The sequence below is a fragment of the Sciurus vulgaris genome (genome assembly GCF_902686455.1).
Source record: "Sciurus vulgaris genome assembly, chromosome: 11".
NCBI classification, from domain to species: Eukaryota; Metazoa; Chordata; class Mammalia; order Rodentia; family Sciuridae; genus Sciurus; species Sciurus vulgaris.
In genome coordinates, this window is record NC_136472.1 from 6,833,748 (window position 1) to 6,859,376 (window position 25,629).

Here is a 25,629-nt window from a genome sequence, read left to right on the forward strand (position 1 = left end):
CATATAAATCTTTTGAAAAGCCTCCACTTACAATTCTGTTATACCTCTTTAGTGTTAAATCACTGCCTTTAAAAAAAAAATTCACACGCGCGCGCGCGCACACACACACATACATTCTCAGGTAGGCACAGTAGTGTATACCAATAATTCCAGGGACTCAGGAGGATCACAACTTCAAGACCAGCTTGGGCAACATAACTTAGCAAGACTTTGTCTCAGAAAAAAAAGGGGGGGAAGGAGGGACAAGATGCAGCTCAGTGGCAGAGTGCCCCTGGGTCCAATGTTTAGCCACACGTACAAAATGTATGTGTGTGGTTTTCCCCCCTCAGTATCTACCCCATAATGATAGGAAAGACACCACTGTTTGCTGCCCACCCTGGTATTACAACCCTAGCCCATCAGCTTTTTTCCCTACTCTGCTTACCTGAGGGAATGACGAAGGTATAGCCCTGCTTGAGCTCAATGCGCTGGCAATCTGACACCCGGTCACCCAGAAAGATGTCTCCCTGTTTCCCTGACAGCAGCCAGTTCTCGTACAGCTCCAGGTTGTGGGCTGTAGGGGGGATGAGCCAGAAGACCTGTGAGTTAAAAGACTCCAGTCTGTTAACAGCCATTGACATGACCCAGTCGTTTCCTTCAACTGCTAAATAGGTTCAAAGTTAAAACTACCAGGTAGAAGGTAGGTAAGTAATTCTTCCAGTCTGTAGAGTTTGCCTACTTGAGAAACACTCAGGGCCTAAGGAAGTAGTAAACCTTTCTGGTCATCCAGTATCAGGAATTCCCTGGGATCTGACTGTAGAATGTAGAACCCATCCAGAACTCACAGAGAAATAAAACATTCAGCTCCTTACCTAGCCTACTTGAGAAACACTCAGGGCCTAAGGAAGTAGTAAACCTTTCTGGTCATCCAGTATCAGGAATTCCCTGGGATCTGACTGTAGAATGTAGAACCCATCCAGAACTCACAGAGAAATAAAACATTCAGCTCCTTACCTAGGCAACCACTCAAAAATCCCTGGCTATCTGGCTGCTAAAGTCCTAAGCAGCAGAGTTATTTGGGTATAATATCTTTTATTTTTATTTTTATTTTTTTTGCAGTGCTGGGGATTTGAACCCAGGGCCTGTGCTTGTGAGGTAAGCACTTTACCGACTTAGCTATATCCCAAACCCCAGGTACAATATCTTTAAGAGATAGGCCGGGGTTGCTTTGTTCCAGGGAAGTAACTAAGAGAACGAGAACAACACTTAAGATATATGAATCTAAAGTTAAAAAAAAAAAAAATGACTTTTGGATTCAGAGGTATAGCTGTTCTATAAAAAGACCTCACATTTCATGTCATTTCTACTTTTGCTCATAAATGTATTAATTTTTAGTAGGGGAGAAAAGGCTAACACTAAAAAGCCTCTAATATTCATTTCTAGTCTAATCTATCATCTATTTTGTGGTCTGGGGACTTAATTTGGGGCAATCTATCACTGAGCTACACCCCCAGCTACACTTATTTTTTGAGATAGGATCTCACTAAATTGCCCAAATTAGCCTCAAACTTCTGATCCTCCTGCCTTAGCCTCCTGAGTTGCTGGGAACTGGATTCAGGTGTATACTATCATGCCTGGCTTCTCTGATATTAATTCTACATTTCTATTACCACATAACATTCAAAAACACTCCAACAAGCTGGAGTATAATTCTTCAAGAATAAAGGTACTGGGGCTGGGGTTGTGGCTCAGTGGTAGAGCACATGTCTAGCATGTGCAATGCACTGGATTTGATTCTCAACACCACATAAAAAAAATAAATAAAGATTTAAAAAAAAAAAAGATACTCTTTCAAAATCTATTTACATCCTCAGAAAGGACACAAAGGCTTCCTTTGGCCACATTTCAGACAAATGCCTTCATACAGGGAAAAATGGTTTGGATCCTCACTTGCTGATTTCATTGTGAATCTGTCCAAAATTTGTGTTTGCTTCCACTACATTATTACACTTTCAAGTTCAGAAATTATATTGTCCTAAAATCATCTTGGCTTCATTTTGAAGACTCTCCTTTGGGTATCTAGAAACAGGACTATTGAGAATTCCTAAGTACTGTGCCAATACTGGTGTAATGACAATGGACTAGATAAATATTAAAACTCCTACTTCTACTGAACACTAGCCACAAAGGTCAGCTTACTCTACAATTCTCTCCAGATGTGAACAGGGGCAATTCCTAAGAGATTCATTTCTATGGTATATTAAGCATGCAAGAACCGAAGCAAAATCATATAATTGGCTTCAGATTCCAACCCCCATCACAAGTATGACCGTACCTTTCCCCCTTGGTGGATATGATACCAAACAGAGGTACCACCAAAGTCCACATGGAAGTCAGTATAGCAGCCTCGAACACTCATTAGACAGTACCTGACCCAAAGAAAAGCAGCATCATTAGTGCACTGATGTAAAAGAATTCATCGGTCAAAATGCCACTCTCTTCCACTTAATCAACCCCTAGTAGGTGGAAGGAATGCAATTTCAAGTCATCACACTACCAGGATATTTTCTGTCCTTTAACCATGGGATCAAGTGCTGTGGTATGTATGTGTGCATGCATACACACACACACACACACACACACACACACACACACACCCTCCCTCTTTCTTTTGGAACCATAAAGTCTACTCTTAAAAATATTCAAGTTTTTTATTATTTAGTACACAGCAAAGCTCAAAAGGGAGGAACTAGTTGATATCACTTTGGTCCCCCATAGCAAATTAAGGAAAATACAGTCAGTCAGTCACTTACTTCTGCACTTTAGGGTACTGCATCTCCAGAATGGCATTTGTTGATTCAGTCTGACTTTCCTTCAAATGCCTTGGCCACATGTTGTCTACCCAGTCAATGAAATCCACCTTTAAAAAGAAGACATTTAGGCACCAAGGAAAGAGTTGGAGTTTCAATTTTAAAATCAAGAAAAACAGAATTTCTTTAAATACACAACAAAAGACAGTTATTAGTAAATTAAAACAATCTGCTAGTGAATCTTATGTTCATGAGGCAAACAGTCTAGAAATAACTAAGATAAGAACAAAGACTAAACACAGCATTCATCAAAATGAAGTCATTAGGGCTGGGGATATAGCTCAGTTGGTAGAGTGCTTGCCTCGTGAGCACAAGGCCCTGGGTTCAAATACCCAGCACCACCAAAAAAAAAAAAGTCATTAAACCAGGCATAGTGGTGTACACTTATAATCCCTGTTACTCTAGAGGCTGAGGCAGGATGATTGCAAAGTCAAGGCCAGCCTGAGCAATTTAGAGATCCTGTCTCAAAATTAAAAGGGCTGGGGATGTAGTTCAGTGGTAGAGTGCCACTGTTTTCAATCCCCAATATCCCCCTCCCCACACAAAAGAGTTCCATTAACACAGTGTGTCCAACCAAGAACTCTCGTCTAGGTCAATATTTGTATAATTTCCTGTGGGTTTTTTGATCCATAAAAGGTGCTGTCTGGAAGGTGTGGGTAAACCACTGAAAGATATACCATTGCTAAAATAGCTAAGATACCAAAAGAGAAGGAGAGGGGAGATACGGGAGGGGGAAAAAAAAAAAAAAAAAGGAAAAAAATCCAGAATAGGTTTGTAGCCTTTGCATGGGCAACATGCTATGGAAACTACTAAATTAGACTGGGTGGCCCAGGCCCAAAATCCCAGAGATTTAAGAGGCTGAAGCAGAAAGATTCCAAGTTCAAGGCAAGATGGGTTAACCTTGTGAGACCATGTCTCAAAATTAAATAATAATAAAAAAAAGGGCTGGGGATATAGCTCAGTGGTAAAATACCCCTGGGTTTAATCACAGGAAAAAGAAAAGAGGAGAGAAGAGGAGAGGGAAGGAGAGGGGAGGGGAGAGGAGGGGAAAGAATGAAGGAGGGAGGAAGGGAGGGAGGGAGAGAAAAACAGGGAAAGGAAAGAGAGAGAGAGAGAAAGGTACTAGATAGGGAATGAGAAGTTCCAGGTCTATCATATTTTTGAGATCATGTGAGGCCTGGAACTCATCTATAAAATTTATTACCTCAAACAGATATTATAAAGATTAAGTGTAGATACATGTTTAAATCTTTGAAATAATGTTTATCAGAATTTAGGCATCTATTTTAAATAATATTTGCTAAAATAAATGAGATATGAAAGCAGAATGAAGTTAACACTTTATTCTGAATTGTAACATAATCTGCACCTTCAAATGTCTGGACTCAAGCATAAACTCCAAAAAACAGTTCCAAGGTAGATTATGCATGAAAGGCAAAGAATCATGAGTTCTGCACAGTGTTAATTTTGACAATATGTTGCTTATGATTTTTAAAAAATATGTATTTGGTAAGTTTTATAACAACAGTCTACATATTAGATATTTTATTTCCTTTACAATATGTATCTAGACAAATACAATCTGTGCATAAGGATAGGAGAAATGAGTCCAGGGAAATCCAGACATCAATGGTGGAGGAGAGTTTGGAAAGTTCACCATCAACATGGAAGAAACAAGATGAGGAAAAACTACTCAAGACTCAAGGCGCCAACAGTTTTAACCAAGCACCTACAGATGCCTTTCTTTCCTTCAAACAAAACCCTACTTTGTATCTTTTTCTTTTTTTTCCTTTAATATTTTTTAGTTGTAGATGGACACAATATCTTTATTTATTTATTTTTTTATGTGGTGCTAAGGATCAAACCCAGTGCCTCACACATGCTAGGCAAGCACTCTTATTACTGAGCTACAACCTCAGTTCAACTTTCTATTTCTTAATGTAGTGGCCAAATAATATTGCCCATCTTCTTTTACTGTCATTTTATTGTCCTTTTACTGTCATTGTTTACTCAATATAGTATACACTTTCATGTGTGGATGGCGAGAGGAAGGGTTGGGAACACATCAGTATTTTTTATCCAGTGTTCATTTAGAACACACAGAATTTCTCACATGGCAAAAAGTCAGTCATTCTTGTTTCCCTTTCTTCAGTATCTTTTGACTACAGAGAAAATTTGTGGTTACGTATTTGTACTTTCTTGTTGGGTTAATGCTTATCCTTCTGGATAGATACCAGGATCCATAAGAGAATAAGACTTCAGTAAGTACAATCACCAGTTTCAACCTGTTCTATATTAAAACTAGGGTCAAAGTGGCAAGAAGTCCAATATTTAGGTCCTGATCTATTCACCTAGTGCGAAAGCAACTCATGACCTTCCATTAACCAATTCCTCAAATGTTCATGTTACATCTGTTGCCTTTTTATTTTTATTTTTGTACTTCCCTGTATGTCAACCTGAGCTCAATTAAAAAAAAAAATTAAAGAGCATTATTGAGAAATACAAGAAAAGAGAAGGATAAAAGAAGGGATATAATATGGGGAAAAGTACCAGTAGAAAAAGCATGTTACTGCTTATATAGCAAGTTCACAAAATGCTTGCCTACTTTTGGGAGATGACCTTGGTAACAGTTCACTCAGTCTTTCCGGAAATGTTTTAGGTCCCTGAAAGATACTGGTAGATTATGACCTCTGCCCTCAAGATAATTTTCTATTCCTGAGCCCTCTCATAGATTTCAGTCCTCCATTTAATGGTGCAGTATTCTTCTAAATTTTATAAAATGATCTAGCATTTTTATCATTAAGACTAAGGAGCAAGCCAGAAAAAGTGAAGCATCAGCTTAGGGTGTTGGTTAACAGTTGTTAATGAGGAAGCTTAAGAACAGGTGACTATTTAACAGTTACTTTGAGAATCCTAATCCCAAGCTAGAATGTGCTCTCACTGGGTTCTCTCATCTAGCAACCTGTGAATTTTGGAGTAATAGTGCCCCTTCCAGAAAGGGCAAATACTGGATCAAATTCTATTGTTATATTGTGTGCATGAATGAATGTCACAACAAACCCTACCATTATGTACAACTAAAATGCACCAATAAAATAAATGTCAGAAAAAAAAAAAAAAAACCACAAAAAACAACAAAAACAAAGTAAGGACAAGGGGCTAGAGTTGTAGCTCAGTGGTAGAGCACTTGCCTAGCACATGTGAGGTACTGGGTTCAATCCTCAGCACTACATAAAAATAAATAAATAAAATAAAAAGGTATTGTGTCCATCTACAACTAAAACTAAGGACAAGCTGGGCACAGTAGCACACACTTATAATCCCAGAGACTCAAGAGGTTAAGGCAGGAAGATGGAAAATTTTAAGCCTAGCCTGGGCAACTTGGTGAAACGCTGGCTCAAATTAAATAAAATAAAAATGGGGGATATAGGTTAGTTCAAGGATCCCTGGTTCAATCCCCAGTACTTCAAAAAACAAAACAAAACAAAACACACACAAAACTTAAGGACAAAGTGAATAAATTCAGGATGCTACAAAGAAAACTTCATGTATGAATAGTCAGATATTTCTAAATCTTAACATAAAAGTATGACTCAGGCCAAGTTTTATATTTATAACTACAATCATGTTATCTGTAAATTAAAATTCCAGAAATATTAAGGAAATATATTTATAAATAATGCTATTGTAATTCTTACACTCCCTCTATTTCTGAATTCTTCATATACTAAGTAGATCATATTTAGCTATTAAGAAGGCTAAACTGTAACCACTGACATTCCTATATTTTCACATAGCCAAACAATGATAACTAATATAAAAAGATTCTCGTCATTCTAGGGGGAAAAGCAACTTTTTTATTTTTATTTTTTTTGGGGGGGCAGTGCCAAGGATTGAACCTGAGGCTTCACACATCAGGAGAGTACTCTATTACTGCACCACACCTCCAGCCCAAGAAGCTTTTTCTACAGAAATTCTGCTTTTAGTTGTAGCATCTTGAGTAACAAGAAGTAGTGATGCTGGGCACAGTGGCACATGCCTGTAATCCCAGTGGTTCGAAAGGCTGAGACAGAAGGATTGCAATTTAGTGAGACGCTGTCTCAAAATAAAAAATAAAACAGTCTGAGGATGTGGCTCACTGGTTAAGCACTCCTGCTTCAATCCCAATTTCAAAAGAAAAAAAAAAGATGAGAAACTACACTTTCTCTTCAAACAGTAGTGAAATACTGAGAATATTCCCCCCATCTACACATATCAATGTATTAGTAATAATAATGGAACTTATTAAGGACACACACACACAACACAAAGAAGTTATTACCATATTTGACTTTGAAAATCAAAGGGTTTAGAATTAGGATTCAATGGAAATAGGATAAACAATTAGACCTCGATTTTTATAAAAGAACTATAACATTTCATGTTTTGCTGTACTAGGCAGAATACCTGACTCAGGTGAGTTTTTGTTGTTGTTGAGACAGGATCCTATGTAACCCAGGTTGGTCTCAAATTCCTGGAATGAAGTGAACCTCCTACCCAGCATTCTGAGTAGCTGGGACTACAGGTATGCTGTTAACACCATACCTGCCTTCACGAGAGCTCTGAGTCAGGAATTTAATGAAAACAAAAACACTCCAATGGGACTGGGGATATATAGCTCAGTTGGTAGAGTGCTTGCCTCACATGCACAAAGCCCTGGGTTCAATCCCCAGCACCACAAACAACAACAAAAAAGTCCAAAAAATGACTAGGTACATTCCAAAAGTGAAAGGATTCCCAATATTGTGTAGATAGCCATTCCTTTGCTAAAAGATTGGTTAAATCAAAATCTGCCTTTAGAAGAACTAACTTCAAATTCAAATTAAACTAACTTACCTTAACATGGATTGTCAGTCTATTACTACTAGTCACCCACTAGATCCTACTCAAGGAACCATCTCATAAAACACCTGGCTTGAAACCAGTTTTCTCCTAAGCTTCTTAAGAGGTGTAAACCTATAGGACAGAAATTTCTTAAGCAAACTTCCCACCAAAGGTTTTAAGAGTGAATTTTAAGATTCTTCTCCATTACATGCAAAAGTCAAGGTTCCTAAATTAAGCTACTGGTGATAAAAATCAGAATGATCCTATCCTATATAATATTAAGTGTTTTGGAAAATGAAGAGCCTTCTAAAAACAGTACTTAATCATAACAACTAGTCTTTCCTATTCAGCTTAATTTTGGTATGTGCAAAAAAGTTACAAATTCTTCACTATAAAAACAACCCTCTAGTAACAATGACAATATGAAGGAAACAATGAGACTAACCGTAGAAGGTCTCTGCACCATGTTCTCCAGCCTGGTGTGGCTAAACTCTAGGCTGATGACATTATAAAGTTTTTCTCGCTCTTCCTCCGGGGTTTCATAGTAGCGTGTCCACTGAGCCATAGTCATTTCAATGCCTTTTTGTGTGTTCACATCCATGACATCCACCATCCGACGACTCCCTGCCATGAAAGATGCTATGATTGTCTTTACTGAACCACTAAAATCTTTACATATTAATAAAAAACACAAGTGGAAGGAAACAAACTTCATTCTTGTTTAGGATACTCAGCAGTGGACAAGAAAAGACTACTTACTTGAGAGGAATAATCAAAACCAAATCACAAAGAATGGGAAAGATGAAAGGTAAGGTTAAAAATAACAATCATTCCCTTTGGCATGTTTACAACACTGTCAGTTTTTAAACCTTACATTTAATATCACATTTAATCCTAACAATTCCAAATGCAAAGTATTAGCATCCATTTCACACATGAGAAAATAGGTGTCACCTAACTTGGAAGACAAAACAGGACAAGAACCCAGGCAGGTTAACTCTTCAGTCAATGCTCTTACCCACTGAGTAATATCACTTTGCATGCTTGAAAATTGACCTAATCTACCCCAGTTTGAATAAAGGATCCATTAGTTATTGAGTACTAGACTGAATCTGTTCATTCTTCAGTTTAATATGTTTATTCCACAAATCTGCCAATACTTTTTTCTAACATAAAACCCTCTTTTCATTCATTCCACAAATATTTACAATCTGATAATAATGCCATGATGGATACAAAGATCTATATCAGATTGACCATTGAATATAACAAAAAATGCAGAATGTCACAAGAGTTAGCTTAAAATAATAGGGTGAAAAAACAGTTTTGGAGCCCAAGAGAACTATGTTTAAATTCAGCTACAGTACTACTTGGGCAAGTTATATAACTTCTCTGATCTTTTAATACATTTTTGAGGGCTAGTGTCACCTTTTGGGCCACTGAGAGGATTTAAAGTGAATGAAATAAAACATTCAATACAAAGCAGGTGCTCAATTTTATTAGTAAAAACAAAGGGAAAACTTCGTATTTTGCCAGATTGATCAAAGAAAGTTTTAAGAAAAGAGGCATAAGAATAAACAGAATTCCAATACAAGAAGATTAAATGGGCAATCCAAGCAACATACAGCTAAAAATCCAGAGAGAAGGTTAAAAAGCTGTGCAACTTATAGGACTAAAAAATACCTACAATGTACCTGTACCTTGTCTTGCTGGATATGCCAAATAATACTAAGACCTAGTCCTCTGCATTCAAAAGTTTAGTTGCAAGAGAAAATAAGCAAGAGGACAAGAATATGACAAGTGAAGTACGTAAGACAAATTTAAAAATATATAGAATGTAAGACAATGGACTAAAGGAACCCACTCTTCATATTTTTGAAGAAAAAGTCAATGCCAAATCAAAACGGACATGAAATACCCCCCCTCATATTCATTAGGAGAGACATAATATAAAAAATGGAAAATAAGTGCTAGCAAGGAGGCAGAGAAATTGGACTCCTCGAACACTGCTGCTGAAGAAATGAAAAAGTGATAAAGTAGGAGGAAATTCAAAAGGAAACTAGTGATTGAATAAGACCTTATGTATCTGTGTACTAAAGAAATTAAAAAACTATACCCAGGATTCTATAATTGCTTTCCTACAATTTATTCATTTTGCAGAACTGGGACTTGAATCCAGGGCCTTGAACATACTAGGCAAGCATCCTACATTGAGCTATACCTCCAGTCCCAATAATATTTATTCTTTTATTGGGGATGGATAGGATTAAACCCAGGGGTGTTCTACCACTGACCTATACCTCCAGGCTTGTTTGTTTGTTTATATTTTTATTTATTTAGACAGGGTTTTACTAAGTTGCTTAGGCTGTCCTGGAACTTGCAATCCTCCTGCCTCAACCTCGTAAGTAGCTATAATTACACAAATGGTCACCATGCCCAGTTTAAAATATACTATCTTAACCTTTTTTTGGTGGTGGTGGTGGGGTACAAGGGATTGAACTCACGGGCACTAAACCACTGAGTCACATCCCCAGCCCCATTTTTTTTGTATTTTATTTAGAGACAAGGTCTCACTGAGTTGCTTAGTGCCTTGTTTTTGCTAAGGCTGGCTTTGAACTTTCAATCCTCCTGCCTCAGTTAAACAATAACTCCTCATTCCCCATGTCCCACAACCACCGTTCCTACTTTGTCTCTTTAATTTTGACTAACTACTTCATACAAGTAGATCCATACAGTATGTCTTTTTTTTTTTTTTTTTTTTTTTTGGTACTGGTGATTGAATCCAGGGACACCTTATCATTGAACTACATTCCCACTTTTAGATTTTTATTTTGAAACAGAGTCTCACTGAGTTGCTGAGGCTGACCTTGACTTGCGATCCTCCTGCTTCAGCTTCCTGAGTTGCTGGGATTACAGGTGTGCGTGAATATGACTGGCTCAGTATTTGTCTTTTTATGACTGGTTTATTTCACTTAGATAAAAGTCTTCAAGGTCCATCTAAGTTGTAACATGTCAGAATTTTATTTCTTTTTAAGGCTGAACGATACTCCATTGTATGGCTATACAGCCATGCATGCCTCAGTGATGAATTTTATTGCCTAGTAACATCATAGCCATCTTAGTGTGTATAAATATACTCTATGATGTTGGCACAGGATAAAATCATCCAAATATGCATTTCTCAAAACACATCCCCCACTGTTAAGTGACAAATGACATTGCACTGCATTTAACATTCAGCTACTAATGGGTATCTACTAATAGGATGCTTCCAAGTTTCAGTTATTGTCAATAATGTTTCTATGAGCCAGGTACAGTGGCCCACGCCTATAATCCTAGTGGTTCAGGAGACTGAGGCAGGAGGAGCGAGAGTTCAAAGTCAGCCTCAGTGATTTAGGGAGGCCCTAAGCAACTCAGTGAGACCCTATCTCTAAATAAAATATTTTTAAAAGGACTGGGGATATAGCTCAGTGTTTCTGTGGGGTCAATCCCTGGTACCAAAAACAAAACACAATCAATCAAACAAACAAAAAACAAACAAAACTGCTATGAGCTAGGTATGGTTCACTATCTTTGTAAATCCAGCTACTCAGGAGGCCAAAACAGGAGGATCACAAATTTGAGGCCAGCCTGGACAACTTAGTGACCCCTAACTCAAAATAAAACACAAAAAGAGATAGGAATATAGCTCAGAATAACCCTGCGTTCAATCCCTAGTACTAAAATTGTATTAAGTTTTAGCAGCAGCAGTAGTAATGCTATAAACACAGTTTGAGATCCTGCTTTCAATCCTTCTGGGTATATACCCCAAGTGGATTTACTGGATCACAAGGTAATTCTATTGCCAATATTTTTGTGGAACAACATACTCTTTTTCACAGTGGTGGTACCATCTTACAATCTCCCACCAACTATGCATAGGGGATCCAATTTCTCCAAATCCTCCCTCAACATCACTTGCTTATTTCCTAGTTTTTTTTTTTTTTTTTTTCCAATTGTAGTGGTTTTGTTTTATTTTTGTGGCGCTAGGAATCCAACCCAGGGCTTTCTATATGCTAAGTAGCACTCTACCGCTGAGCTACATCCCTAGGCCCTCACTGCAGTCTTGATTTGTATTTCCTAATGATCAGTAATAGTAATGTCCAGCAATCTTTATATGTGTTTATTGGTAATTTGTGTACCTTCTTTGAAGAAGTCTGGTTCAATTCCTTTGCCCATTTTTGAATCAATTTTTTAAATTGTTGAGTCTTAGTTCTACATATACTCTAGATATTAATTTCTCATTAGATACATGATTTGTAAATATTTTCTCCCATTTGTTTATATTTTTGATGTATAAATCAAAATTTAATTTAATAAATCAAAATTAATTTAAAATTTTAAATTAGTCTAATATATATATACTTACTGAGTTTTTTTTTTTTTTTTTTAAATTTTTTTAGTTGTTGATGGAATTTTGGTTTTTTGTGATGCTAAGAATTGAACCCAGTGCCTCACACATGCTAGGCAAGTGCTCTACCACTGCATTACAGTCTGTCTGGTGTCACCACTAAGAAACCACTGCCAAATCTAACATTATAAAGCCTTGCCCTATGTTTTGTTCTCTTTTCTTTTTTCCCTTAGATACTAAGGTTGAACGTAGGGGTGCTCTATCACTGTGTTACATCTCCAGGCCTTTTAATTGTATTTTTGTTTTATAATCATCTAAGTTGCCATGGCTGACCTAGAACTTAAAATTTTCCTGCTTCAGTCTCCTGGGTCACTGGGTACCGTATATTTTCTTCTAAGAATTTTACAATTTTAGGTTTTAAATTTAGGTCTCTGATCCATTTTGAATCAATTTTTGTATATGATGTTAGGTAGGAGTTCAACATAATTATTTTGCATGTAGACAGGCAGTTTTCACAACATCATTTGTTGAAAAAAACTGTCTAACACCCCAATTTGAAGGTTATTTCTGGCTTCTCTATTCTATGCCACTGGTCTAGGGGTCATTCTTAACACTAGTATTATGTTGTTTTGATTACTGTAGCTTTGCATTGTTTTGAACTCAGGAAATATATATCCATTGCTCTTTTTTTCCCAAGAATGTTTGGGTTTTTCAAGGTCCCTGGAGATTCCACATGAATTTTAGGATGAAATTTTTCTATTTCTGCAAAAAAAAAAAAAAAAAATCAATAGGATTTTGAAAGGGATTACATAAATCTAGATCACTCTGGGTAGTTCTGACATCTTATTAAGTAGTGACATCAATATTAAGTCTTTTGGAATTGGGGGTGTAGCTCAGTTGCATAGCAATTATCTAGCATGCAAGAGGTCCAGGGTTTTGATCTACAGCACTGAAAAATACTGCCCCAAACAAAAATACACACAAAAAACCCCCCAAAGCCCAACAATAACAAAAAACTGTCTTCCAACCCATGAACATGAGGCATGTTTAAATTTTATGTCTTCTTTCATTTCTTCAGCAGTTTTATAGTTTTCATTATATAAGTCTTATAAAAGTATTTTACATTATTTTTTGACACTATTGTAAATGGGAATTGCTTTCAAATCTTCCTTTAGATTGTTCATTGTTGGTGTACAGAAATGCAACTGAATGTTGTATACTTCATAGCTTGTTACTTTGACAATTCCTTTATTTCAAACAAGTTTTTGGGGAATCTAAATTTAGTTTTCTACACATAACATCATGTAGTAATTCTATTTTCAATTTGTGAATAGACCATTTTACTTCTTCCTTTTCAATTTAGATGTGTTTTATTTCCTTATTTTGCCTACATGCTGTTTAGAATTTCCAGTATCATGTTGAAGTGACAAAAGTAAGTATCCTCATCCCTCATCTTAGAGGTAAAGCTTTTTAGTCATTCACAACTGAGTATGATGTTTGCTATAGGTTTTTCATAGATGGTTTTATTATGTTGAGATAGTTTCCTTCTATTTCTAGTTTGTTGAATGTTTTTTTTTTTATCATGAAAATGGTATTGAATTGTGTCAAATGCTTTTTCTCCATCAATTGAGGTGATTGTGTGTTTCTCCTCCCTTCATTCTGCTACTGTGGTGCCCACTATTGATTTTCATGCTGTGAACCATCTTTGCTTTCCAGGAGTAAATGCAACTTGGACATGGTGTATGACCTTCTTCATGTGCTGAATTCAGCTGTATAGTACTGAAGATTTTTGTATCAATGCTCTTAAGAGATTCTGGTGTGTAGTTTTATTTTCTTATATTGTCTTTTTGGTATCAAGGTAATGCTGCTTCACAGAATGAGTTAAAAAATGTTCCCTTTTCAATTCTTTGACAATGTTTGAAAACATTGGTTCAAGTGTTTAGTAGAATTCACCAGTGAAGCCATAAGGTCCAGGCTTTTCTTTGCTGGAAGATTTTTGAATACTGATTCAATCTTTTTAACCAGTTATACATCCACTTAGATTTTTTATTTCTTCATGATTAGTCTCATTTAGGTTCTGTTTCTAGGAATTTATCAATTTATCCACTTTATTGGTAAAGACACACGAACAGTATTATAAATTTTCTATTTTCTGTAGAATTGATAATAACATCCTCACTTTCACTTCTGATTTTAGTAATTTGGTCTTTTTTTCTTCCTCAGCCCATCTTGCTGAAGTTTTGTTGATTTTGTTAACTTTCTCAAAGAACCAACTTTGGGTTTCACTGATTTTCTATTCTCTATTTCATTTATCTCTGCTCTAATCTTTATTATTTCTTTCCTTCTGCTAGCTTTATGTTTAGTAGGTCTTCATTTTCTATTCCCTAAGTCGTAATGTTAGGTCTTTAATTTAGTATTTCCTATCTTTTTTATGTAAGCCTTTATAACTATAAATCCCCCACTGGGCATTTCATTTACCACATTCTATAAGCTTTGTTTTTGCATTCAATTGACTATACGTATTTTCTAATGCCCCTTGTGATTTCTTTTTTCCCACTGATTATTTAAGGATATGTTGGTTAATTTTGCGAACTTACCCATTTTGTTACTGATTTCTACCCTTTGTACCACTGTGGTTGGAGAAGATATTTTGATATTTCTTTTTAAATTTACTGAAACTTAACTTGTGATCCAACATATGGTCTATCTTGGAAATGCCCCATGTAATACTTCAAAATGTGTATGCTATTGTTGTTGAATATTCTATATATGCCTGTTATGTCTAACTTGTTTCTTGTGTTAGGTCCTTTTTCCTCATCTCCTGTCTGGCTTTTCTACCCATTATTCAGAAAGGGTACTGAAGTCTCCAATTATTGCATAGAACTGTGTATTTCATATTTCTCCCTTTAATTTTGTCAGTGTACACACACACACACACACACACACACACACACACACACACACTTTTACTTATTTATTTAGTGGTCTGAAGATTGAACCCAGGGCCTCACATATGCAAGGTAAAGTATTCTACCTGAATCTATTATTGTCTTTTGTTTTCAGTTGATTTTGTAATTAAATGTGTAAATTTCTCATTTCTTTTTGGTAATCATGGCAATTACATCTAACATCCTATAGTTAAGCTTTCTATTTTGAATACCAAACTGTTTAAATAACATACAAAAACTATGCTTTTACAACTCCATTCCTATCTCTTTGGATTTTGATGTCACAAAAAAAAGATTCTTATATATTGTGTGCCTCTAAACTCTTTAAAATGCATTAGTGTCTTAAATTACATAAAAAATAAAAATTCAGTCACATCTAAAGTTCCAATAACAATACTTTTAGATTAATAACTTGTTTTAAAAAATGTAACAGTCCTAAGCTGTTATATGACATCATTCAAGATACTCGGGAGACTGAGGTAGGAGAATCACAAGACCAGTGCAGGTGACTGTATAAGATCCTGTCTCAAAATAAAATAAAAAAATAAAAAATAAATAAATAAATAAAAAATAATAATAAAGGGACTAGGGGTGTAGTTCAATGGTAAAGAATTTGCCTCCCATGTGCGAGGCCCTAGGTTCAATCCCCAGTATTGCAATATAAATAAATAAGCATTAGCTTTCAATCATGTAGAAAATAAGGAGCTGGGTGTGGTAAAATACACCTGTAATCCCAGCAATTTGGGTGGCTAAAGCAGGATGATTTCAAGTTGGAGGCCAGCCTCAGCAACTTAACAAGGCCCTAAGCAATTTACCAAGATATCGTTCAAAATAAAAAGGGTTGGGAATGTGATTCAGTAAGTGCCCCTAGGTTCAATCCTCAGTACACACACCCCCACCACAAAAAAAAAAGAGTAAGGGCATTGTTATAATAATATTTAATACTAGCTTTTGTAACTGTTCATGTATTCATCTTTACTGGGAACTTTATTTCTCCATATGGCTTCAAATTACTGTGTGGTCCTTTCAATTTCCCTTGCAGGATTCGCCTGCATTTCTTGCATGACAGAGGTAGTAGTAATGAACTCCCCAAACTTTTGTTTCTCTGGGAATGTCTTAAGTTTCCCATTTGAAGAACAGATCTGCTGAATATAGGATTCCTGACTGGTAAGATTTGTTTTCCTCACATTTTAGCACTTTGAATATATTAGCCCCCTGCCTCCTGGCCTCCAAAATTTCTGATGAGAAACCTGCTCATAATCTTATTGAGACTCCCTATATGTGATGAGTCATTTTTCTGATGCTTGCAAGACTCTGACTTTGGCTTCTGAAGCGTTTGTTTATATGTTCTGATGATGGTCTCTGAGTTATCTTGGAAATTCATTGAGCTTTTTGGAGTTTTTTTTGTTTGTTTCTTTGTTTGTTTTATGACTCTCATCAAATTTGGGAAATTTTCTGCCATTATTTCTTCAAATATTCTCTCTGTCCCTTTTTCTCTCTCTCTCCCTTCTGTTAATCCCTGATGGTGTCCCATATGTCCCCTTAGGCTCATAGTCTGTTTTGTGCTGCTTTTAACAGAATACCTGTGAAGGGGTAATTTGTAATGAATAGAAATTTATTGACTCAAAGTTCTGGAGGCCAGTAGGCCCACTATCAAGGTGCTGGCATCTGACAAGTCTTTTTTGCTGCATTAAACATAGAGGAAGGGAAGAGAATGAAAGAGAACAAGGAGGAGCCAAACTCACTTTTTTAAGGGTAGCATGAGAGTTGAGCGCTCATGAAATAATCATCTCTTAAAACTGTTAGAATGGCAATTAAATGTCAATATGAGGTTTGGAGGAGACAAGACCTTCAAACCATGGCAGACTCTGTGCACTTTTCTTCAGTCTTTTGTCTTTCTGTTCCTCAGACTCAATTTCCATTGTCCTACTTTTCAGTTCACTGTTTCTTTCTGCTTGTTCAAATCTGCCTTTTAATCTCTTTAGTGAATTTTTCATTAACGTACTTTTTAGGTTCAAAACTTTTTAGTTTTTTGTTTGTTTTTTAGATTTTATATCTCTTTGCTGAAGTTTCCAAGTCATTCAACAATCATTTTCCTGATTTTTCTCTAAATCATCCTCTAGTTCTTTTAGCTTGTGTAAGATATTTGTTTTAAAGCTGTTCTCTACTAGATCAGCCAATCAAATCTTTTCAGGGACAACTTCTGTTGATTGACTTTTTTCCTTTCAGTCAGTCATAATTTCCTGTTTCTTGAGAGCTTGTTTGGAGGTTCTAGCAAGGGAGCGCAGCTACTCGTATACCCTTGACCGAAGAACGGTCCTCCTCTATCGGGGAAGGTCGTCCTCTTCGATGGAGCGCGCAGCTTCGGGAGGGACGCACATGGAGTGGTGAGGGAGGAAGGGGACACCCGCCTAGCCAGCCAGATCAGCCGAATCAACCCTGGCGATCAATGGGGTGACAGATGTCGCAGCCAGATTGCCCTCACATCCTCCTGTTTCTTTATATGCTTTAATCTATTGCTGAAAACTGAACACATGAATCTAATAATGTGTAACTCTTAAGATCAGATTTTCCCCCTTCCTAGGTTTTGTTGTGCATTGTTATTTGTTTGGGGGCTTTTAATTGTTGTAAGCTGTCTGTGTGCCAAGGACCAACCTAAAGTATAAACGGAAGGTCTTTTTTGAGCCTGTACCTTTCCTTGGGTGTGTACGGTTAGTTTCTGATTTTCCCTATATATTCAGATGCCTTTGACTGTCCTAGTCTTTAATGTCTGGGACCCAGAAAAAAAAGAGAAAACAGGGTAGCAAAGGGCATGAGGCCTTTTAAATCTCCTGGAAATCACTTGGTAGGAGGGGAGGGACTTACAAAAGTTTAGGGAAAGTACAACCAACAATGGCTGCCCTCTTTGTACCTCTGTGATCAGAAGCAGTCATCAAGTGATCATAGCATAGTTTCCCCAACATTGAGAAGGACCCTCTTTGCCAATCCTGTCTCCTGCAAACTGTATGCTGGTCTTCCCAGGGCTGGTTGGTAGGGTGGAGGAGTGGCTGCTACTGTGCTATGACCCAAAATTAACTGCATATCACTGTCTAAGTCTTATCCTGGAAGTTGCAAGACTTCATTGAACTAGAACTCCAAAATAGTTACACTGGACAAATTCTGCCAGTGCAATTATTGTCCAGGTAGGAAACAAAGTTCTTACTGCCTTCCCAGAATCTCCTCTAGGAGTCTATATTTTTAACAAGTTATCACATAGTTCTCATGCAAGGTCATTTGCAGACCACAAACTATAATAATGTCTGACCAACAGAGAAAAGCTATGGTTATATACTACCTCATGGATCCAGGAAATTACTCTTCTGTAGGTTCATTAAGAAAAGAAGAGAAATGATGGATTTTTAAGTATCTAAACAGGTTATCTAAGTCCTCTTGAGAGAAAGTTGTACATTTTAATTATTCAACAGATTTCCAGTGCACTTACTACACTCCAGGAGCTATGTTAGATACTAGGATACATGGTGATGGGCAAGTGGCTAGAATTTAACACAGGAACATTGAAAGGATGAATAATATAGGGAACAGAGAACCTTTCTTTACCTGAAATGTGACTTTCACTCTTAGATAAACAAGAGTTTTTCTTCAGCAGTCTAACAAGGGCCCTCAAGTGGCCACAAGACAGCACTGCAATACTTAATTTCCAAAGTAAAGAATGGCACTGGAATATCAGTTCAAAGGACAAAATGAAAGAGTTGAAGGGTTAAAAGAAAACAGTCCCAAAAAAAACCACAAGAAACTCCTTTTTGCCTCATATCCTGTTAAAAACATTTCTAGATGACTTTATGCCACTTTACTGCCTTACCATGTACGAACTACTAGGAATATTGAAGTACCTTAGGGTCACAATAAACGAACTGTAGAAAACTAAGCTGAACCTTTACTGAAGTTTCCTTCTTTAATTAGATAATAATTTGCTTTCTTTTCCTAAATTTTGAATTCAATATAAATCAAATTAAGGACTCATTTTAAACAAATCACTGAGGAGAAATTTTAATGTATCTACTTCTCAGTGTACAAAGTTTTAAGTCTTAGACAAGTTACCCAGTGTAGCATTGGTGAGAATTTCCAGGAAATGTATCTACTACTTTAAGGATAAGGACACAGAATTACAGACATCAATGAAGCTTTTTTATTGGCTCAAAGGTACAAGTTTTCAGTTTCCTGGGTATGCTCCCTTGAAAGGCAGTCTCTTCAGGGAGAAAGGGAAAGATGCACAATGATAAAGATGGTAGGTAGGAAAAGGATCAAGATTCAAAGGTTCTATGCCTAATAAACTCTCCTTCTGAGGAAACTCTCAGCTTTTAATAAAGTAGCTTCTAATCAAGTAAATATTTCAATATTCCCATGCCTTAAACCTTAAAGATTTAGGACACAGCACTACATCTTAAATCTCTGTTTCAAAGACTCAGAGGTCAAAAGCTTAATACTTACCCACACACATTTTGACATCATTCACAGTGAAGTCTGGATCTGGCATCCTATGAAACAAATGCTAGTAAGTATAAATGGAAAATACAACTTCTCTAGTCAATTTATTTGAGATTTTTTTAAAGTACTGAGAATTCCCCAATCAGACTCATCAATCTTCACATTTAGGTTTAAATTTATCTAATGTTTTAAAATAATTATTGATCATGGTTCCCTCCATGGGGATTGAACCCAAAGGAACTCTACCACTGAGTCACACCCCAGCCCTTTTTTTCTGCAACAGGGTCTCACTAAATTGCTGAGGCTGGCCTTGAACATGCAGTCCTACTGCCTCAGTCACTGGGATTACAGGTGTGCATCACCATGCCTAACTTTATAAATGGTTTTGTATTTATATACATACATAGAAAAATATCTAACAAATGAGCAATGATTATCTAAGAATGGTATATTTCAAGAGATTTAAATTTCTTTTCTTTTTAGTTCATCTATACTTTTCCATTTACCTCTAACATAAATTGTTTGTATAACAAAAACAAATACTTTTTAAATAAGTGGGAGATTATTTTCAGTTACCTACTGTCTCTGTGTTCCCAATACTACCATTGCCTACAGCCCTGAGGAAAGGTCATTTCAAAATCATATCCAGCCAGGCCCAGAACACTTACTTTATTCCAAGTCCATCAGAATTCTTGAAAATCAGAGGGTCTCTCAAGCCACCCCGCTGGATATACTCTACATTAAAATCTGTCATGGCACAAAAAGAAATTATTAGAAAAACAAGTACTGTTGGAAAAAGATAAAAGGATCTAAGTAGTAAGGTATAAATTATTATTTTGTGCATACAGTTGTACTGTGTTAATAAATAAACACTTGTCACTAAGAAGCATCTCTTAGGAAATAGGGAAAACACACTGAGAAGCAAGGTTTGAGAGATTTGCTAAGTTTGTATTTCCACAGGAAATTCAGAACTTAAGATCAGAGTTGTCTCATAAGTCCTAAGTAGGAATTATCATCACTTTGTCTCTTAATAGCCAAAAAATGAATTTTGACTACTACAATATGTATTTAATATCCTTGTCAGTTTGCTAAGGATCAAAGCTACATGTCACATGAGGAATTTCCCTTGGCTTCAGTGATGTGGGCATATACATAAAAGGGGTTTTATTATACTATTTTTAATTAAACCCAAACCAAGGGATGGGAGGAGGGAGAAAAGGCCTTTAGAAAAAAAATTCCAAAAATACTCCAATCCCAATAAAAGACTACTTCTAACACAGCAGAGAATGACTCAAGGGTGGAAAAATGGGGTAGGAGAGGATGCATACAAGTGGCACAATGTAAACCAAAACAAAACAAATACATAGCATCAACAGGTAATATTTCAGCTTCAAGATGCTAGACTCACAGTCTCAGATTCTGTGCATTCCTACATCAAGGGGCTGTAGCTCTGAATCAAACTGATACTGACCTTTTCCCTCCATAAAAGTAACAAAATTGGCATTATATTTGTTGGTGTGGAGTTTCTCTTCCAAGTCAAAAGTTCGTTTCCCTTCAATTTCATCATCTGAAATGCCATCATCTTCATAGCGTCGTCTCATGGTACCACGCTGGGAAAGAAGGGACATAAGCATGAAACTGTGCACTTTTTCAAGCCCATCTACAAACAGCCATGGTGTTCCCTACACATACAGACTGCTACTTTCAACCTCAGTTGCCATATACCAATCATCAATTTTCCTTGCCTTACAAATTTCTTCTTTCTCTCGACTCAAAGACCAGCTGATGTTCTCAGAATACACAGAATAAAACAAAGTTTTAATGAGGCACGGGGTGCCCTACCTGTGAATTTTACCTTTGCTAACTCTTTAAGTCTAGAAATATAAATTCACAATGAAAACAACCAAATACGATCTACTAAATATTTTGTCTATCATGTTTTATCAAAGTGGGGATAAACTGTCTTTACAGACATTCAAGTGAGGATACAAAATACAATTATTTTCATAGGGCAGAGCTGTATCTAAGACAACGTTTGTGAAACAACCTCAAGAATAGACCAAAACATCTGAAATGATTAAAAAAAAAAAAGAAAAAAACTCTTATCTGAGAAAATCTAAACAACAGTATGGTAAACAGCAGACCATTAATATTTAACTTTAAAGATAATACATCTCTCCAAGGAAAGCGTCTGATAAGACAGCCAATATCATTAGTCATTAGGGAATTGCAAATCAAAACCGTAATGAAATAGTAATACTCACCAAGATGGCTACCACCAAAAATTTGGACAATAACAAGTGTTGGTGTGTTGAGAAATTTATATCTATAGGTGGGTGCAGTGGCATGTACTTGTAGTCCCAGCCACTCAGGAAGCTAAGGCAGGAGGATCACAAGTACAAAGCCAGCCTCAGCAACTTAGCAAGACCTTGTCTCAAAAAATAAAAAGAACTGGGGATATGGCTCAGTGCTTAAGTACCCATGGGTTCAATCTCAAGTAGCCAAAAAACAAAAAAAGAAAAGGAAAAAAGAGAGGCACAGTTGTAGCTCAGTGGTAGGGAGAATGCTTGCCTAATGTGTGAAGCACTGGGTTTGATCCTCAGCACCACATAAAAGTAAATAAATAAACGTATTCGTATCCATCTACAACTAAAAAAAAAAAAAAAAAATCAAAAGAAAAAAGAAATTTATATCTACACAATGAAATATTACTTGGCCACAAAAGGAACAAAGTACTGGTGTGTGCTACAACATGGTTAAACCTAGAAACATTAGGCTAAGTAAAAGAAGCCAGAAAGCTACACTTGGAAGGCTAAGGTAGGAGGATCACAAGTTCAAGGACAGTGTGCAGCAAAACTTAGGATTTTATCTCAAAATAAAATCCAAAAGGGCTGGAGGTGTAGCTCAGTGCTTGCCAAGCATGAGTGAGGCCCTGGGTTTAATTCCCAGCATCAAGGGAAAAAGGTGGGGGGTCAACAGGTGGACATGAAAGACTATGTATTATATCATTTCATTTATATGAAATGTCTGGAATTGGCAAATCCATGGAGACAGAAAGTAGATTATTAGTTGTCAAGGGTTGGGGAAAAAGGGAGGAATGGGAAATAATAGCTAATGGTATGAGTTTCTTTCAGGAGCAAAGAAAAAATTCTGAAATTAGAGAGTAGTAATGTTTACACAACTCTGTGAATATACTAAAAATCACTGAATTATACACTTTACAATGAATCAATTTTATGGTATGTTAATTTTGTCTCATAAACTGTTATTTTTTTAAAAAAAATTTAAATGTTGCTTATGTTGCAAATTTATCTTTTAAATATTTTACTTTGAACAGTATTAAAATTTGGTGAAACTTTTTGAGTACATGATCAATGGACAAGTGGTAGAGGCAAGGATAAAAACATCCCTGCCCTTGCAAGTGCTAAGACCAACCAAAGCTAGAATTGAAAGCTGGGTACCCACAATCTAGAACTGACTGCACCTGAATTTACATAACTACATAAAGAAAATGAGACAATACAGAAAGGTCTCTAAGAGGTCTATGAGTAGGCTGTAGTGGTGCACATCTGTAAACCCTGCAGCTCAACAGGTTGAGGCAGAAGGATCACAAATTCAAGGGCAGTCTCTGTAACTTAGCCAGGCTGGAGCACTGCTGAGTTCAAACCCCAGAACCAAAAAAAAAAAAAAAAAAAAAAAGTCTCTGAAAGGGCAGAAGGGCAGAATTAAACCATAAAAATAAATTTGTTACACACCAGAGGACTGCAAAATTCAAAAATTCAATTTACCAGTTTTAGGTAGAAACGCTGAAAGGATATCTTTTCCACATTTGGTAAAAACCTTATAGCACTTCCTTGCTACTTTGGTTGCCATAAATACAGTTCAAAGTCTAAAAGACTCAATTTTAGCTACCTTTCACTTACTCTAATAATGCCATCATTGTTCAAAATATTTAGGTGTGTTTCTGTTGGGGGGCACTCAATGATGGGTTTATTACATGGAGATGTTTGTTCACTTACTTAAAGACATCATCCAGTTCTCCCCTTGCCTTGTTTTGTATATATGACTGAAGAGAACTTCCAGAGACAAGTTCCAAGTACCTTATAGAATAAGGGTATAATACAAAACTGTAGTAAGTGTAGTTTCTTTTTTTAAAATATTCAACTTTTAGAAAGTACTCATTTGCACTGTACATTTTAATGCTTTTTGTAAAACATATTTTTCAGTTATAGATGGGCACAATACCTTTATTTTATTTATTTATTTTTATGTGGTGCTGAGGATTGATCCTCAGACATGCTAGCAAGCACTCTACCACTAAGCCACAACCCTTTAATACTCTTTTTAACAACAAGAACAAAATAATCCTGGTCATGTTTTCAAACCTCACCCTTTCCTAGGTCTACTAATCAGGAGAAAACAATTATGCTAATTATTTCAAAATTTCTAACACACTAGCAAGAAGTTCCCCCATCCTTTCCATCTTTTCACATGCTTTTATTTTTCTCCCTACATACAAGAAACCTCCAATTTGCATTTTAAGTGCAGAGAGTGTAAGGATATATAGGCAGGTTCCTGCTTCAGTCAAGCCATTCCTATTTCTTAAAGACAACAGAAAAATAAGTCTGAATTTCTGATTTCTTTTTTGATTGTTGCAACCAGGAAGTCAGCAACAATGTAAACACTGTCAGTTTTAACACTGTCAAGGATAAGGTGAAATTTTTTTTTCTATCTCTCTAGTAATCTATCCTGTAAGTACTTTAAAAAAACATCCAATTCTCACAATAACCCTGGAGATCAGTATGCAGTAACAATCTCTGCGATAGGTGAAACCCAAAACGCAAGGCCACTTGAACACTAAGTAATTTAGCCACCAATCTCCTCCAACCCACCACATCACTAAATAATTACAACTGACTGACTAGCGTGCTCTGCGCGTCTATTTCAGTGCTCATACAGTGATTTTAGGCAGACTTAAGGAAGTTATTGGCCTCCCATATATGATAGGACTGAGCATCACAGTAGGTAACAGGCACAAACTGAACACTGAAATCTATTTCAACAACATTTTCTCTTAAAAGTAATTTACATTTTTCAAGGTTAACAATAAATTGTATTCCTGAAAATTAATAATCAAATCAGTTTATTTAGATGACCAAATTATATAGAACTCATGTTTTGCAGCATCCCAAAAAGAATGTAAATTAAAAAAAAAAAAAAATTCCACCACTCCCAGTTAAATGGGGATCAACTATATTAAATGGTTAAAATGGCTACATAAATGGAATACTTAGATTAGCTCAAGTGCTGATAGATAAATTGAGCTGATGGAATATTAGTTATATCACTCTCCTAAGTGGTTAGCAGAGGCAAAAGTGATGATATAATACTATACGCAAACAGGTATTAATCATTCCATAAAACTTTGACATTCTTCTCTTTACTAAAGCTTCAGTAAAATGGAACTGTAGAAAGGGTATTTTCTCAAATGTCTTTATATAATACATATAACAGACAAGATTCAGAAAACGAGAACTTTTGCACAGGGAATATTCACTGATGTCAGCAACCATCTGCCTCTCTTAGAAATGTGCAGGAGTGCTGGGAGTCGTGGTACGTGCCTATAATCCCAGCAGCTTGGAAGGCTGAGGCAGGAGGATCTCAAGTTAAAGTCAGTTTCAGCAACTTAGTGAGGCCATAAGCAACTTAGCGAGACCCTATTTCAAAACAAAAAATAAAAAGTGTTGGGGATGTGGCTCAGTAGTTAAGCACCCCTGTGGTCAATCCCCAGTACCAAAAAAAGAAAAAGAAATTTGCAGGAGTGGAGCAGGCTAAGAGAGAAAGTTTTTAGGAAGATCCTAAAAACCACACTTGAACTACAGGAAAATGGTTAAATCATTCAAGGTTAACATACATGTCAGTGAATATAAGGTGACCATTAGCATACTTAGTATTATCATGTAACACTGAAAAGTGCCTCACATGTGCTAGGCATTGTTACACCCATTAAGCTACACCCCCACCCCAAACTAGTAAGTTTAAAAATTAGCATGTGAAGTTATATCTAGGATATCACAATATTATTCTTAGAAAT

General features: G+C 36.3%; 1 protein-coding gene across 4 annotated transcripts in view; it reads right to left on the minus strand.

The window, feature by feature from the left end:
* The window catches only part of KDM2A (lysine demethylase 2A), a 104,708-nt gene that overhangs the window by 28,836 nt on the left and 50,243 nt on the right, over positions 1-25,629 (minus strand). For 3 of the 4 annotated variants that reach the window (XM_079103210.1, XM_079103209.1, XM_079103211.1), the window contains exons 3-9: positions 21,007-21,145; positions 20,204-20,282; positions 19,539-19,585; positions 8,158-8,336; positions 2,793-2,899; positions 2,315-2,408; positions 425-578 (exon numbers count right to left, since the gene is read on the minus strand). In XM_079103210.1, the coding sequence (XP_078959336.1) occupies positions 425-578; positions 2,315-2,408; positions 2,793-2,899; positions 8,158-8,336; positions 19,539-19,585; positions 20,204-20,282; positions 21,007-21,145 (799 nt within the window). Of the gene's footprint in view, positions 1-424; positions 579-2,314; positions 2,409-2,792; positions 2,900-8,157; positions 8,337-19,538; positions 19,586-20,203; positions 20,283-21,006; positions 21,146-23,554; positions 23,805-25,629 lie in introns of those variants that run through there. The other variant, XM_079103212.1, reaches the window with a different exon arrangement.